Below are 19,236 nucleotides of genomic sequence, written 5' to 3'. Positions count from 1 at the left end.
AAATTCTATTTTTGTGATATTAAAAATTGAATTTGCAAAATGAAGACAATTGTATTGATAAAGGCCATATTGTTTATTTGAAGTTTTATAATTCAGTTCAGCACACTGAAAAAACTGTGATAACATCAAAAGATACAAGATCATTCTTAACCAGATTCTAGCTCACTTATTAAATTGTTATTTTACTGTTTATTATTTCTCAATATTTATTTAAGGGTCTGTCACACATTGAGACTTTCTTACACCTCATTTATTATTCTATTAATTAGACATTATGTTACAAATGTTACATTTTTTGGCCATCCTAAAATCGGCTTATATTGGCCATACAAAACACCGTTAGCATAAAAATTACAAATTTGGCCAATGGTATTTAATTTACATTAAAATATAAAATATCACAAACATTTAATTACTTGATAAGCTGTCAACAGTATACCTACCAATATTTAACTTTTATTACTTATTTTCACATGTACTCTCACTATACATTACATTACTGATTTGTGTGTATAAACCTAATTACAGTATTTCCACTCTTAAGCTACACCATTACTGTAATGTACTACAAATGTCTACATTTATGTAACTAAATATTAGTGTAATGCCATTACACTGATATTTAGTTAAAAAAGACTATTTATAAAAAAATTTATGTAAGACTATTTATAAAACTAATTGGAAATTTGCAACAATATTAACATTTTTCTTTTATTCTATTTGTGTTAATTTTAAAAACTTCTCTTAATTTTAATTTATCAGCATAAAATAAGCCAAGCATTATTATTTTGGTGACTTCTTATGCATTTATAAAACTGCATTTTCAATTTGCTCCATACAAGCTCTTGATAGCCCTGTTCACAGTTCTTGAACACAATTGAAGCAAAGTAGAGATAACTGCAATAAAAGATCGAATCCACTATGTTTTAATTTTTGTGTTCTTGTAGTTGTGAAGGACTTAAGTACAAAATAAATGTATTCTTCATGTCTTTTTTGTAAAAAATATGTAAATTGATTTATAAAAGTTCTAGTTAATTTTTATGTTTTATTTTTATGTGATAGTATATTGAAAAAAAGGTAATAATTCAAACAGATATGAGCAAAACCTGGAGCAGGGATGGGAAACATGTGACATGCTGGAGAAATTTGCTTGGCATACAAGTCATAAAATTTCATTTATTTAATTGTATAATTATTAAAAAAAAAAAAAAAAATTAAATTGTATAATATTTAGAATAATGATTATTAATTATAAATAATAGAATGGTGCAATTATTATTATAACTCTTCAATTTGAAATCCTTCAAAATCAATTCAAGAAAGTCATTGTCATCTAAATGAATTAAAAAAGATGAAGTGAATATACTTTGATTAGTTTCATTTCTTCAAAAACAGTTTTTTTTGAACTTGAAACTTCAGAATACAAAAATGTTTTTAAAAAGGTAAACATTCTAATTTTGGCACACAGTCAAAAACATCCTGGCCTAGGATATGTGCTTTTGTTCAAATATTCAAAAATAAAAAATTAAAAATAATATGAATTTTTCAAATATTTGTTTATAATTCTTATTCCAGTTTTATTAGTCTGATACAATTAATCTTTAAAGGATTGAGTTATTAATATAATTTTGATTTAAAAAAAATATTTAGATATGTTGCAAATCTTAAAAAAATCTCATTACGGTATTTTTAATGTATTTTGACCGTCATCTTTTACATTGCCTTCATCTTACCAATTATCAGATTTTCACTCTTATATTGAAGATACATGATTTATTTTTATTTCTGTTAAACTTAACATTTTCTTCATATTTTCTGCAGTAAATTTTGCAAGTTTTTGTCATGATTTTTTCTTGCTTCCTTTTATAATGCTCTTTTTCTATAACAAAAATGTGCACTGTAATTATTTTTCCTTAATATGAACTTAATACTCCAAAACTCATTCTTTATGAATACTATCATTAAAGGCTAGATTTGCATGCACTTAAAATCATAATATATGTGCATATTTATGCACATATATGCATTGAGTATGTTAAAATCGGTGGTGTAGCGTGGGTGTCGACCGCCCGAAGTGAAGGAAAATTTTGCCGCCCCCTTAAATAAAATATGGGGAATCCCTACAAGTTGGTACAGACAGTGTTGTTGGTCGCTACAATGAGCAAGACGTCATTATTATACATTCATTTAAAGAAAGGGGATTCCCCGGTTTCGTCACAGACTAAGTAATGAAAAATTCCGTGCTCATTTCAATCGGTCCGAATCGTAGGTGCGACAAAAATATGAAACGAAATGGTTCAAATTTTTACAAGATACTATTATTATTTATTGTGAAAAAATGCCACCCCCTAAAAGTGCCGCCCGGGGCGGGCCGTCCCTGCCGCCCCCACTACGCTACGCCTCTGGTTAAAATGCCAGTAATATACACTAAATTTGTAGATTGAAATGCATATGTACTTTACTTCTATCTGAGAGCAAATCTTACTTATTTATATTATTACACTTTTTAGGTGGTAGGGGACACAAGGGGATACTACAATAGGTGACACAAAGAATATGAAAATTATGATTCCACAAAAAACATGTTGGAATAAATAATAAAGTTTCATGTAGAGGTACACAATCAACTCAATTAACATAAAAAGTTATAAAAATTTATTTGTATCTAATCAAGTGTTACAGAATTTATTTCTACATACACAAAAGCAGAAATGGATTATACATCACTTAAAAAAAAGTAGCACTTGCAATCATATAAAACAAGCTATAAAGTTGCATTAATCAGGTAAAAATAACTGCAGGTATCTCTACTTAACATGGGATTTGATTAACATGCAAAATTAATTGCAGCAACTCCTTTATATATGTGGCAGAAGTTTTAATTTATGTGGTTTTACCAGCTGTCTATACTTCTTTACTTAACATAGAGACTGTATTTTGATTAATGCAATTTTGATATATGTGGTAGGATAGAGGGATTAATTAACTGCATTAATGAAGTGATACCCATATTGAACAAATCTCAACCAAATTTGGTATACATACTGTCCTGAATAGGCAGTTTCAATTTTTAGGAAAAATCTTACTTCAAAATTCAGTTGCTAAGGCGAAATTTAGCAATGTTATGTTCTTAATGTGGATATTATACATATTTTCTAATGAATTTGCTACAGCAATAAGAATATTCTTTATTTGGTGGTTCAGTATTGCAGTAGAAACATCTGTTTTCAGATATCCAATTAGTTTGTGATCCTGTTCTGGTTTCACTGTGAAAGTTCCAATCTTTTCAAAACTCAAAAACCATTTTCATAAGATTTCCAATAGTCAGAAGACCTTTTCATAAGGAATTTTGACACTTAAAAGGCTTAAGTGCCAAGCTGGCATTGCTGTTTTGTTGATTGAAGAGTTAACATGTGGTCAGACAAAGTGAACATCATGACTATTCAACTAACAAAGATTTGTGAAGAACATTTTGCAGCTCCTATATGAAATTCATTAGTACTAAATTTCACTCCAGCAGCTAAATTTTGAAGTAAAATTTTCTCCTGAAAAATCAAAATCAAATATTCAGAATGGTATATATACCAAACTTGGTTGAGATTTGCCCAATAGTTCTTTCTACAGAAAGCTATGAACGCCTATTCTTTAATTATGATCGCCCTGTACAAACAGAAGCCATATCACATGACTACATCATTGTTTCATATTTCATGGCACAAAGATGAAGGAAATGAACTTTTTGCATTTTATTGTGCTGAAGACAAAACATGGTGGAACCATTACAATCCAGAAACAAAATGATATCAATGAAATGGCAGCACTCAATTTTACTGTGATTGATGAAGTTCAGGTTACAAGTGTATATCAAAATTCTCACTATATTCTTCAATTACAAAAGGTTCCTGCTGTTGGTTTTCAAGCTTCCAATGTGAACAAAACTGCTGCTTATTACCATGAAACATTGAAATATTTAATTTGATGACATAAATGCTGTGACACAAGAGGCATCACATTATTCTCCTATAGTCATCTCCTATATATTTTTAGTTATATTTTTATATTATATATTATATATACTTATTATTATTATTATAAGTATATTTTAGTTATAATTTATACTTTGTAGAACTTTCTAGAATGTACTGATTTCTTTGTCTTTCATATTGCTGGTTTATTGTCTAGCAGGGTAATAAAAAACAACAGGAGTGAATATATATAAAGTCTGATCAAAAAGTATCTAATCTTATTTTTTTCTTTGCAAGTGGGAAGGTATCATAGACTCTACTGCATCTGTGTACATTTTGGCCAGTCTAGTCACTATCAAACTGCTATGATAGTTGCAAATTTATGCTGTTATCATTGTATTAGTGATTAAGTGAAAATTATGGAACATATTGAACAAAGAATTTGCATTCAATTTTGTCAGAATCTTGGTGACATGCAATCAGAAACAATTGAAAAAATAAAGGGAGCTAGTGGTAAGGAAGCTACAAGTGCTATGCAGATTAAAGAGTGCTATCATTATTTCAGAGAAGGCCAAACATCGGTTCAAAGCAACAAATGTCCTGGTAGACCTTCATCCAGCAAAAATCCAGAAACAATTGAGAAAGTGTAGCAGTTGGCAATGGAAGATCATAGAACAACAATAAGAGCTTGTGAATGAAGTGAGTATTTCATATGGTTCAGTGAAAGCAATCGTGACTGATGACCTTGGCATGTTTCAGGTTGAAGCAAAATTCATTCCAAAGTTCCTCAGTCATGACCGGAAGAAAAACCGTCTGCACATTACTTATAACATGCTGGAATATACCAATGCTGATCCTGATTTAATGAAGATCAACATAACTGGAAATGAGACCTGGATCTACGGGTATGACCCTTAGACAAACACACAACCATTCTAGTAGGAAATGCCAGGGTCTTCACAAGAAGGCATGACAATCATGCAGCAATATGAAGGTCGTGTTGACTGTTTTTTCCAACCACCAGGGCATAGTTCATCATGAGTTCACCCTTCATGGACAATTGTGACAAAAGAGTACTGCTTGACTGTTATACATCACCTATGAAATGCTGTTAGGCACAAGAGACCAGAGCTCTGGTAGACTAGTAACTGTTTCATTGTTTATAACAATGCTCTGGCCCATAGACTCTATCTCATCTATAAATTCCTTGCAAAACAGTATTGCACAGGTTCATAAGCCCCCTTACTCCCCAGACATGACTCAAGCCACTTTTGGCTCTTTCCTAAATTCACAATGCCTCTCAAAGGAAAGAGATTTTAGAATTCAGAGGTGACCAAGACTAATGCAATGAAGTGCCTGATGGAGATTCAATAAATGACTTTGAAAAGTGCTTTCAACAGCAAAAACACCACTGGGAGAAGCATGAGAACTCAGGAAGGGTCTAGTGTTTAAATCTATTAGATATATAGGTTGTTTTTTCTGACCACAGGTTGGATACTTTTTAATCAGACCTCATATTAGTTATAAGTGAAAGGGCTAGTGTGAGTATGGAAAGAATGCTGGATAAGGTTACCTTTTTCATCATAGGTGTGTATGATCAAATATCAAGAACATAACACAAACGTTTTCAACCCACTTTTAGGGTCTTCTTCAGGTGTTTTATAACTTTTCCTGGTGCGACTCTGATTTTTAACCATTCAGATCTCCAATGCTTCAATCTTCGGAATTTTTTTAAAATTTTAAAATTTGAATCTCCATATGATGTGAGCCTGTGTTAGTTGTTATAGTGTTGCATCATAAATAGCCTGCCATGCTCTTGATAGTTGTTTTTCTTCTTTAAAATTGGTTGACAGGCCTTTGCTGCCAGCTTTAAAAATTTCTAATGCCTCCAGATTTCGTAGTTGGTTTATATGTTGGGTTTGTCGAATCATTGTTGCTTGTTGTAAGTTAGGGATAATGTCGTTTTTGTTGAAATATATCGCTAAGGCGGTATTGCCTTTATTTTTTTTAATGTCTGTTTTGTGTTCAGAGAGGTCTGTTTTAATGTCTGTTTTGTTTCAGTGATATTTTTGTAGATCAGACATATACGAGGACCTTATCAAATCTTTTAGCTTTTAACGGAATTTTATATACTCCTGGCGTTTTTTCGATTTCGGCCCGATCTTTCTTGTTTCTCAACATGGCAAATGTATCTGGCTTATGTCTGTAGGCTACTTTTGCATTAGTATAAGCTCCAATTTCTTGATGTAGGGACTGCATAGGCACTCATATGTTACAGCTACACAGTAGGGAGATGCATCTTGTCATGGATCCTTTCCCGGGATCCCATTCAATTGGTCTTTGAGCTGGTTTCGTTGGTTATCGGCCACTCTATATATTAGGCCTTTATTGTAGCTGTGACTCTCAGCAATTTCTGCTATTTTCCTATTGCCCTCCATTGGTCTTGTTCTTTGCTACAGTGTGTGTAGGCTCTTCCAATAAGCGCTCTAAAAGCTGTCATTTTGTAGTTGTATGGGTCATTCGAGTCAGCTGGGATTTATCGGGATGGCACTTGGTTTTCGGTATATCTTTGTGTCATATCTGCTGCCATTGAATGTTATACTAAAGTCCAAAAAATCGGAGTCGCACCAGAAAAACTTATAAAACACCTGAAGAAGACCCTAGAAGTGGGTCAAAAACATTTGTGTTATGTTGTTAAGTAGTAACTGCAAAGCCATACAAGGTTAGTAAGATGTATCTGTAATTATCGCTTTGTTTGCTAGATGGATTGGATAAATACCAAGAAGATAACAAGGACTTGGTGATATTGAGAATTGAGGAACAACAAGAGAATGAAATTAAGTGTTTAAAAATTTGCCAATAGAAGAAAAAAAAAAAAAAAACTTGACAAAAACATATTGTTTCAACTTTATGCAAACAGAAGTCCTGATAGTATCCAGACCATTTAGGGCCAGAGATACTTCTCTCCTGCTTGACTTTCCTCATCTCTCCCTCCCTCATACTTTTGTTACTTCTAATTAGTTTTTAGATATAATTATTTGCTTTTCATCCTATATTTTAATAAATCATCTTAATAGCTAGTTTTAATTTGCTATAAATTTTAAGGACTTATCAGACCACAGCTTTTAATTGGAAAGTTCATTGAGATTTTATTAAACCAATATGTACATTTCAGGCTGATTATTATCCTTCCTCAGTTGGTTATATTTCAAGTATTATTTGACATTAAATTTTAATTCACAATCAGTATCCTCTTCCTAGTTTCTCTGGAAGAAGAGAGGAAACTAGGAAGAGGATACTGATTGTATTAATTGAACAATGTATTAATTCTGCTTTCACTTCTGAAAATTCTTGTTTATGGCATGTTTCTATACTCAATAGTGGACTATCCCTTGAACTATTAATTGAACTTATGTGAGGTCCTGAAAAAGGATTGAAATTAAATATTTTTATTAGAAATTTATTAAAACAAAACTAGGAAAACAATCTCCATTGTTAAAATCGATCAAAAATCAGATCAGTTGTGCTAGTCATATGAAACCGAGATGAGAAAAAATATATATATATTATTGATGTAAAACACGATGCAATAAATGTAAACGAGCATCCTCCAGTAGAGATGGGCCTTTGGCAAGGAGCTCATATACAAGCAATTAGAACAGAAAAATTTTGGAAAAGGAGAAAGGTCAATTATAAAAGGGAATATATTGTGTCGAGTTGTTAAAATTTTAATTTGTCATAGACTAGATAACAATGAAATAACATGAGTGCAAGTTCAAAGTCCCATCAACACCTTCTGTCCAGAGTTAGTGGATGGTGTCAGGTAAATTCCTCAAAGCAAACCTTCTCAGGACCTGAACGGGTCTTGTCTTTCACTTAGGAAAAATCCTGGAACCAATCAGAATGGACAAAACGGGAAAACAGAGATTGATAATGCCAATCTTAAAGGACACGACAGAGGACTCTCCGAGAAGTTTTGAAAGCAAGAACACGTGTGTATCAATGCACGGAGTCTTCCGTACTTCTGCCCATCCAGAGAGCCATGTCACCGATTCCAACCAATGATTCTCTTCACCTGCCACTGCCTGGGGGGGGCAACCATCGAGCAACTATAGAGAAAACCATCTTTGATGCTCTGAACGCTTGAATATTTATTTGTTGAAAGAAACTTTGTGCATAGTGTAAGTTATTTCATGTTAAAATAAACTGTTTTTTGTAAGTTACTTGTCATCTGTGTCTCCTCCGCCACACCCACACGCAAATGACCCTAGATCATCCTGACGCAGGATTAATGATCCTCCCCAAAAGTTGAAGAACTTACACTGGTGTCCGAGAGGTGGGGTTTTAAGTCCCCAATCTCTACCAGGTCAACAAACTTACACTTATATTATTTATCTTTGTAAATATAACTATGAGGACTAAGTTATTATCTGCATTTGCTGATTAAAAGGTGAATCCTTTACAGGATATCTGCAATTTAAGAAGTTAATGTGAATTTTATAGATCATACTAGATTTCTTTCTATATGACACTTATTGTATTTCTTTCAGTCTTAATCTGTTATAAAAAGGATGATCAATTTGTCATCAGTGGAGACACAATTATGATAGAGATTGAATTGACAACACTAACTTTCAGTGAAGGCGGAATGGAGGAAAGAAGCAGAAGTGGAAAATTGGAAACTTTCTCCATATTATGATCTCCAGTTCTGATCTTTCCATCTGAATCCCTATTTCATGGATATCAAGCCATAAGAAACAGAGGAAACAGTCTCCCAATGCTTTTTGTACCATAAAATTATATAACTTGGGAGGAGAGACATGTATTTTTATTGGGCTGTAATTTTAAAATTGCAGACATTCTCATTGTTGTCCACCTGTCTATCTGTGGCTATCCTTCATTAATCTTGAGGACTGAGCTAGATAGATCAGTCAGGAACTGATATGGATAGCTTAGGGGTTGGAGGTCTCAATTAGTTATATACAAACTTCTGGTCTAGACCAGAACTGCTGTGATTTCAATTCAAAATTTTCTTGAGAATAGAGTTATACAGATGACCTGCATGACTTGATTGTTATCAGGAGAAGTATGATGTACAGGGGCATACACTACTAAAATCAAGATCAGATATGGAAAGCGGTGTTGTGGAGTCAGTAAAATTCTTTCAACCCTGGCAACTTCAACCTCAAGTTTAGTATTAGTAAAATGTGAAGTAAGGAAAATACTTGTTAATTAATTAGTATCTGAAGAAATTCCTTAGAAAATGGACACTGATAAATTTATATATTAAAATGGTTTTAACCTGTAAAGGCCATTTCATAGCAAAATGTTGTATTTCATATGACATGCTCTATACTTTCAGAAAATAGCTTTTATTAATTTAAGCCCACCAGCGACTGAGTGGATAAAACCACTGAATACTTCTAGCTAGTGTTGGATTCACACCTGAAAAGCAAATGCTTATAGTATTGCTTTGAAGCACCAAAGTCAAATTTTTACCTAACACAGTATTTTTTTTACATTTCAGATGTTTTACTTTGGATATCAATTGTTTACTTGACTAATTTGACTAATAATTTTTTCTCACTGTCCTTCTATTGGTTTCAAGTCATTTATGACTTACGTTATTGAAGCTATAATAAATATTTGCTGTTTCTGTTTTCTTAATTCTTATTGTAGTATTTATGAAACCGTGCCGGTACTTATTCTGCAACTTGAACACTAACTATATAGTGTATTTACTCGGACACATGGCAAATTTCATCACTAATTTTTATTCAGTTGATACGTGTATTAAGTGCTTGTACACGTTTCGGGCTGTTGACGCCCCTCTTCAGCCAACTAAAATACAAGTATACGGTTACAAATTGAAATATATAAAAAATAAAAGGTTATGCTGTATAAAACATACCTTCAAATCACAGATCTTTGTAATGTTTTATACAGCTTAACCTTTTATTTTTTATATATTTCAATTTGTAACCGTATACTTGTATTTTAGTTGGCTGAAGAGGGGCGTCAACAGCCCGAAACGTGTACAAGCACTTAATACACGTATCAACTGAATAAAAATTAGTGATGAAATTTGCCATGTGTCTGAGTAAATTACACTATATAGTTAGTGTTCAAGTTGCAGAATAAGTACTGGCACGGTTTCATAAATACTACAATAAGAATTAAGAGAACATAATTTGCTATTAATCAATAGAAAAACAATAAAAAGTAAAATCAAGATCAGAATCTAACTGCAACAAACTAAAAGAAGAAGAGAAAACTGCAAAATGTACTTAATTGTTTCAGCTTATTTTTCACTGGTTTAAATTCTTGGAGCACAATTGCACCTATCAATTCAAGATTTTTTTTCCAAATTTCACATTTTAAAATTCTACTGTATACTTCAGTTTAGTCAACTGTCGGTAGGAAATTAACTATTCCTGTTGTAGCCAGAGTAGAAGAGACTATTTTACAGACCAATTTATTGTGAAATTCATCAAACTGTTATTTTTTGTGTTTTATTGTATTTAATGTTTTTTCTTGAAAATAATTAAATTTAAATCAATTTTTCATAATTAACTAATAAAAGTGGAATTCTTTTGGCTATTAAGGATGTACTTTGTTTCTTTATGTACTTCAAAATTTTTCCCAGGTAAATTCATTACATTCAGTCTTTGATTCTGACCATCAATTTTACTATGACTTTTTATACAGGAATTTTAGATAAAAATATTCGGGGCTACCCAGTGATATCTTTCTTATAAAAGGAATCGTAGTGTGACATTTTAGAAAAAGGTAAAGTCAGAGTCACACATTGCAAATTTGCTTGAGTTGGACTTTTTGTTTACCAATTCCACCACACTGTAGGAAAGCTTAGAGGCTAGAGACCCCGATTAACTATACATGAACTTTTGATCTGAACCAGAAGTTATGTGACTTTTTTTTTATAATTAAAAGATGATTAAGAATTGCAGTCTGGCATTGTGACAACATTACAATAAATAATTCCTCATTCTACATTAAACTATACAAATTAGGAGTACAAATATATACAGTAAATCTGCATACAGCAGATACATCTCATTTTTATATCTATTCAAAGCCTGACAAATATAAAATTAGCAAAAAAATTTCTAAGAAAAAACAGTTTAAATCAACAAATATTAAAGTATAAAAATATATGTTATACATTATATCTGACATTTCAAATAGCAAAAATGTAGTCTGTCCAATTATGATTGCTATAGATTCTTATTAAATTCTGGAGATTAATTTGTTAAGTGTGAATGAACATTTAATTTATTTTATTCAATCATCATCTGTTGGAGAGATTGTAAACTGCTTCAAAACATAATAGCAAAGCTCAGTTCTTTTAATAGTTCAGCAAAATTATTTATTAAATTGAACATTTTCAGCTGTCTAAGTAGCCATATTCAAAATTTTGCTAGTAAAGTTTTAAGAGTGATTTGATGAAATATTGAATAGCTATTTGTGAAGTCTATTAACAAATTAATTGCAATTTTAGAAAAAAAAATAACTCCATAGCTTAACACATTAATGCTCAATTCATAAATCTTCAAGAAGTCATATAACATTTGAAATGCTTTCACAACATCCTAACATCAGCAACATTCTAAAATTATTCTGAATTTCAAATAAGAATAGTTATGTTACCATAACAACTAACATTTAAAACCTAATGAATTCATATTCCATTATAAATAGAACTTATTTAAATTTAATTTATGTTTAACTTGTGTGCAATTTGTTACATTTTAATGTTAGTTATTATGATAACTAGCATTTAGAAGACTTTTCGGACTGACATATTAAAAAGACTGCAAAATTTCAACACTAACAGAAGTGAAGAAGAAATCTGGAATGATTTGAAACAAAAAATTAAAGACACTGTGGTTGACATCCTTGGCAAGAAAGGGAAACAAACGGACAAGCCTTGGGTCACAAAGGAGATAGCAAAAAAAGATGAATGAAAGATGATATAAAAATGCTAACAACATGGTAGAAAGAGAAAAATATAGAATCATTAATAAACAAATAAGAATAATGTGCAAACAGGCAAAGGAAAAGGAATAAGACAGGGATATTATTTGTCCCCACACTTTTTAACATCTACAGTGAATGGATGATGAAAGAAGCATTCAGAAATCTAGACAAAGTGTAAAAATTAATCTTATCAATAACACTAGATATGCTGATGATATTGCTAGTGTTATGTAACACCGAAGAAGGGCCACAGAAAATTCTAAATAGATTGAAAGAAGTGGGAAAAGCAAGATACCAAATGAAAATAAACGTGAACAAAACAAAAGTTATGATAATCTGAAAACAAAGATCTACAGATTACGCTGAATAGAATGAAAATAGAAAACGTAAAAATGTTCGAGTACCTAGGAAGTTGGATAACTGAGGATAATAGATGTAATTATGAAATTAAAAAAAGAATAAAAAAGGCTAAAGCTGCTTTTGCCTTGGTATTAAGAGATAGAAATGTATGCGAAAAATTGAAACTAAAAATACTTAAAACAATGATTTGGAGTGTGGCTACATACGGATGCAAGTCATGGACAATAAACCAAGAGGCAGTTAATAAGATAAATTCCTTTGTGATGTAGTGTCTTAGAAAAAGAATGAAAAGAATTAGTTGGATAGTTAAAATAACCAATGAGGAGGTTATGAGTAGATTTGGAATGGAAAGAAACCTGATGGTCAGCATCCAGAGAAGAAAAAAGCATATGCTGGGCTTATAATAAGAGGATCCTCAGAAAATTGCAGTTCAAGGAATGGTGGGGAGCAGACAGAGAAAGGGAAGACCTAGGCTAATGTGACAGGACAACATCAAAAAATGGACTTGCTCAAGCTTGGGAAAAGCCTACAACCATGAAGAGTGGAGAAGAACTGTCCACCAACTGCAACCCTCCGTAAAGAGGATGCCATATGAATGAATGAATGAACTATGATAACAGCTGGTTATCATAGTTCATTCATTCATTTTGAAATTTAGAATAATTTTAAATGAATGTTCTGATGGTGGAACATTGGTCCCAAAGCACTTCAAATAAATGTTATATGAAAAAAAATTATGAAATGCTTTTAAATTAAATTTTGAATTTTTACATATAATTTTATTAACCTAAATTTATATGAATAATATAAATTTTATTTTTAATTCATGCATAGTAAATAGAGAAAAATAAAAATAAATATTAAGTTCAAATTTACATTTTCATAAATTAATATTAATAACTATATTATAATATTTTTATTCATCTATCTTTTCAAACAAGTAAAATATGTAGCTATATTTAAGATAAAATAAAAAGTTCATTATAATTTTAATGTAACTATTTAAATTTCATGCAATTACATTACTTTTAAACTTTTATACATGAAATTAATTTACCTGAGTTTTGCGTATCCGGAAATCGGCAGACATCATGCTGGTTTGTTCCAGTTGCTCAATATTCTGCTCCATCACTAAAAGTTAGAATAAAATGAATTATTAATGAATTCATTTTTAAGAATTATTTTAAGCAAATTTTTTTGAAAAGCAATTTTAATAATTTAATAAAATGTTTTACACTTTTTGTTAAATATAACATAACAAACAAATACAATTGTTTGTTGCCAAAATATTTTAAGTTGAAAGATGACTTTTTAAACCAATTATAAAAAGTAAACTATAACCTGTGTCAAGTACCATAAAAAAATAGTACATTGTTGTAAATAAATAGTGATTATTGTTTGTATTCTCATATAATTTACGTTTATATTGTTTACTTTTAACATTTTTTTTCCACTTACAAGTATTTATAACTAAAAACCATTTCTTAATTGATTATTGTTAAAATTTCAAATAAATTCCAAAATTCTGACATGTTTTTATTTAATCTATTGAAATAATTCATGGAAAAATTATTTTCACAACCCTTATAAATGATTTTACTGTGATTACCACAAACGTACTTATTTCATTCATTTCACTGGCTATTTGTCTTGCCGTCTTTATTTCTGAGACAAAAGTTGATCTTTTGATCTCATTTTCTGGCTACCTGCTGAACTTGACTATTTTTTAAAATTCTGTAATAAGGTATTATTGAGCAATGCATATCTGACAATGCTTGATAATTTATGAATCCATTCATCAAGTGAAACGATCATACAATAGTAAAAATAAGTCATATGAGAACAAAAACAATTAGTCCACAGTTAGTATTGCAAGAATTAATGAGTCTTACAAGAAATTAACACTCACTTCTAGTTTTATTCTAAAAAACAACAAAAAAATCCACTTTAAATGCTATGTATGTCCCAAGGTTCTATATGACCTCAAACATAAAACTAAAAATAACCCTAAATCAAAAAAGCAATGTAAGTCTTTTCTATTAGTATATACAGTACATCATCAAAGTGGGGAAAAAAATACATAAAGTGATGAACCTGAAAAATTAACCATTAAAAAGTGTCTATGCTCAAAATGATTCCATGATACTTAACACAAGTTAATCTATCTGAAAATATTTAGAGTTATTTATAATTAATAAATTGATATGTATACAAATGAATTCAGTCTTGCCTACAGATTTAATGAATAAAAAAAAACTCAATGAATAGAAAAAACAACCAGGAATGCATTGTGGGTTTATGGAAACAGCTGCAACAAGAAATTTATTTTTTGGCTGCTTATAAAGTATCATGATGAATTCTGGCATTTTAAAAAATGCACAGGTGTGAAATTCGTATCACGACTTAAAAAAAGACTAAAAATGCATCGCGGCATTATCGGCTTACCACAATGCATTGTAGTCATTCATTTACTATTTATTCTGTAGTAGTAAATAAAGAGATAAAGTTCTGGATATATGACTAAATATATATCAATATAATAATCAAGAACAATGACCAAACTCAGTTATATTTGCAGGAACTGTTAGAATGACATTTAAAATTACAGTTGATATCTTTCAAATGTCATTTACACTTTTAATTTATGCAATATACCTCACAATATAGTTTACAAAGTCTTGATTACTACTAGACATTATATTTGAAACTGGCTGAAGAAATAATGAATCTTGAGGGGACATCATGTACATCAATGTTGTTCTTATCAGCAGTTATAAACTCTTTGTGAGCATAGAACAGCTCAAGTATGCCTTCTTTGGTACCTTACAGTTCTTTTATACATATTCAGAACAGAAGGAATGTAAATTCCTTCTGTCCTTCATGTTTACACTTTATAAAAATCTGCTGCTAAGAGACAAGAAGAGTTGTTTTGTCTGTGTAGGCTTAGATCAATAACTGGAGAACATGATTGTTCTAGTTCAATGGCATATGGATTCTTGTGGTTTGTATGCTTGAATTATTAAACAAGATTATCCAATAGCATTAAATACAAATCAAGGGCTCAGAATTGGAGATTACAAAATTAAATTTGTGTAATTACTTGTTCAAACTAATATTTGTGAGTTTTTTGTTATTCCTTATTCTTAAAAATTTGTCAAGTCCCAAATTTAATATCAATATTGTCCTTGTCATTAACTGTATCATCCTTAGATTGTGTTTTATATAATTAGCTATAATTAAGTTGTTTATAGTGTAAATTAATTATGTCGTTTATTCCCTCGACATGATCAAACAAATCAAATTATCATCCTAAATGATGTAATATGGGTTGGCTGATAAATCAAGCATTTTACGCATTAAATACACACAAAGTTGAGGGCATAAAAAAAAAAAAGAATAGTTAAAATTTTATAAATTTCATACTTTTATGCTAACAATTAATTTTTAATAATTTCATATTATTCTTGTATATTTCTTTCATTTTATCCTTAAAGGTCATCTCTGAGATGGTAATGGTTTTGTGGAGAAATCCACTTGACCATTATTCAGGGAACTAGATATGAAATCTGGCCAAGAAGTGTCTACTTTTTTATCATAAACCAAACAGAAAAGACATTTCCTAAGAGCAGTACATATAGTATAAGAGTAGATATAAAAATCCATACTAAAAGCTATAAAAATAAATTAGAAACAAATAAGTGAGAAACTCAATCAAGATTAAAAAAATCTATTTTTAAATAAATATTGATATAATATACTTTTTTTGAATAAAATAATTTAAATATGAAAAAAGTTTTGACTCAAAACACTTTTTATGATTTCTAAGAAGTTTCTTGGTGACTTTAGATCAAATCACTTAACTACTTCATAATAAATCATAAGTTGCAAAATTGGCTGGCAGACAAGCCATGCCATTGTGTAAACCACAAATAATTTAAAATTGTTTTTGTTTTCTTTCTTTTTACAGACAGCCAACAGCCATAGACTACCCTTATCAAAATATGATAATTTTTCTTATATATTATCTACTAGTCCTAGTATTTTTTAATTTAATGTGATGATGATGCTTTAGAACTGCATTATACCAAGAAAATGATATTTAATACACAGTTAATTAATTATAAACAATTTATTTGTGTTAAAATAAAAACTAACTGAAAGCAAGTTAATCAGGGATTATCTATACTTGCTGGAACACATTTTTCAGTGCAGTCATTTAACTTCTCACCACACAAAGAAATCAGCTCCAAATTATTCATTGAATGTAGTGACTGAATACTTCCTAAATGATTTTAGCTAAAACAAACATTGAGGAACGTGTTGAGTCTGTTCATGTTAATAATTTAATAACAATGAAAAAATATTAATGATCTGTAATGAAATTTTCAAACATTAACTATATAGATTTCTATATCCAATCATGTATTATCCAAATATAGAAATAACTTATTAATTTATTAAAAAACTAGATAGGTATGACAATTTTATTCCATGTTTGAAAATTTTGCTAAAGCTATTCATTATCATTTTCTCTCATTTCTATTACAATATCCATTATTTAAATAAATATATATTCTACTTTCCTAATGCACTAGTGCTTAAGCTAAATTGCATCTGTTTAACCTGATTAGAATATCAGGATATAAAAAAAAATCAATTTTCTAAATGTACTAGCACAATATTCCACCTTAAAATAATAAAGTATCTAATTTATAATGTATTACTTCAGCACAGTTACTCATCAAGATGAACTTGCACAAAAATAATTTAATATAAAGTTTATTAAAATAATAAGTTTTTGTAGAAATTTATAGAAATTGTGCTGATGGGTTGATTCTATTTGTAAAATAGGATAGACAAAGCGTATACCACACATTTTAATAAAAAAGAAAAATAATTCAGATTTTTACATAATATATTTAATACAACAAAGCTTTTCAAAATATCATCTCGGGAAAATTAACCATTTCAGTCCATCCGTGGAGTTTTTTGTAGTCTTCTACAAACTATATTCTTTATATATGTGAGATTAAAACATCAGCTTATAATTTCTTTCTTTTCAATTTTATAGTTTTAAAATTTTCTTTTATTTTTGCTATTTCTTATTGTTTATAAGAGTTGATCTTGAATTAAATGTGAGATTAGAAACTCAGTGAGAGACACTCTCTTACATAATCATTAAAGCATCCTATCAAATTTAAATGTTGTCATGAAAAATGTTATTAAAAGCCAAAAATTATTTTAGAACTTTATGAAGCAGAGATAATTATTAGGTAAATTTTAATTACTGTTAATGTTTATGTAATTCTTACAAATGTATTTATGAATAATTTGAGACTACATTATATCAAACAACTGAAGTCATTTCCATATTTAAGAAGCTTTTCTTCAATTTATTGTTAGTTCTCTTAAGAAAATTATTGCTCGGATCTATGCTAGATATATCGGAAGAAGGAAACTTATCTACATAGAAAAATAAGTAATATTTTAAAAAAATTATTCAAATTTAAGAAATTTCAATGCAAAATGAAGTAATTATAACATTAATTACCTTTTAATTTAGTGCGAACCCTATTGGCAGTTTTTTTGATATCGGCCATCAAATCTTCTAATTCTTGTTTCACCTCTAAAATTTTAAATATGAATGGTTAAAATTTTATGATTAAATGAATTTAAGTTTAAATCAATGATTTTCTCAAATATATTTAATAAGAACTGAATATTACCAGTATAAAGATATGAAGCATAAAAAAATTATAAAATTCTTACAGTATAATTATTCTAATTTATATACTATTACATTATTTATAACTGGCAAAAATGTAATTTTACATTTAAAAAATTATAAAAAATATAATTGTAAAATTTAGTAATTATTTTTAAAAAATATTAACGTTTGTTAGAATTCTTCAAAATTGCTATAACAACAAGATGACAATGAAGAGTTCATGAACCTTCATACTACATTTATTGTATACATATTGTTCATATACTACATTCCAACAGGAATATTTACCATTATACACTTCTTTATATGTAAAGATATATTAGGTATGAAGAATACCTTTCAGATGTATATTAACTAAATTAAAGAGAGATCAACTATATGAAATGATCATGAAATGATCAAGAAATGGAAATAGAAAATATAAAAAGAATGTCTAGTTTAAATAATTATCCTAGAATCTTATTGCTAAAATGGTTAGAAACAAGATAAAAAATGTAATATTAAATAAACAACTGGGAGAAGTTAAAATATTGTATCTTAAAATGGAATATGTATTTGGTGTTTTTGAAAAATTAAAAAACAATTAAAAAATTTAGATATTACTTTAGAAATTCATTCATAATAGAAATTCATACAAGAACCATAGCAAAAACATTTAACAGTAAATATAAAAATAATGAACATAATGGTTTAGACAAAGATAATGTAGTTTATTCATTGGATTGCAGTTGTTTACGTGAAAAAAGATATATTGGAGAAACCGGAAGAAAATTAAAGACAAGAATTAAAGAACATGTATATGCCATTAAAAATAATTTAACCTCGTCGTCGGTGGCACGACATTGTAATAATGAAAGGCGTGAAATTATTAAAGATGGTGTTAAATTTATACTGACAGAAAATAATCAAATAAAAAGAAAATTACAAGAACACAGAAATTTTGAAAGTGCATGAAGATGACAGAATGAATAACAATGTGCAACTGAGGCAATGAATAACAATCTGAAACTGAAGGGTGGAGTGACATCATATTACAAAACTTGACGAGGCAAAACAGATGTTGGAGTGAAAGTTGCATCGTAATGTAAAGGAAATTGTAATAAAGCTGTTATAAGAGTTGGCTTTGTATTATTTTTATGAATTTGTTTGAAGGTCTTATATTATTATTTTAATAACAAAGATGTG

At 29.5% G+C, this 19,236-nt stretch overlaps 1 protein-coding gene across 2 annotated transcripts in view; it reads right to left on the bottom strand.

The window, feature by feature from the left end:
• Positions 1-19,236, bottom strand: part of LOC136976600 (syntaxin-1A-like) — a 111,653-nt gene that overhangs the window by 16,009 nt on the left and 76,408 nt on the right. For both annotated transcript variants that reach the window (XM_067271931.1, XM_067271930.1), the window contains exons 4-5: positions 17,875-17,949; positions 13,381-13,454 (exon numbers count right to left, since the gene is read on the bottom strand). In XM_067271931.1, the coding sequence (XP_067128032.1) occupies positions 13,381-13,454; positions 17,875-17,949 (149 nt within the window). The remainder of the gene's footprint in view (positions 1-13,380; positions 13,455-17,874; positions 17,950-19,236) is intronic.

This window comes from Centruroides vittatus, unplaced genomic scaffold (genome assembly GCF_030686945.1).
Source record: "Centruroides vittatus isolate TY-2023 unplaced genomic scaffold, ASM3068694v2 contig_409, whole genome shotgun sequence".
Lineage (NCBI taxonomy): Eukaryota > Metazoa > Arthropoda > Arachnida > Scorpiones > Buthidae > Centruroides > Centruroides vittatus.
This window is presented reverse-complemented; position numbering and strand designations above follow the sequence as displayed.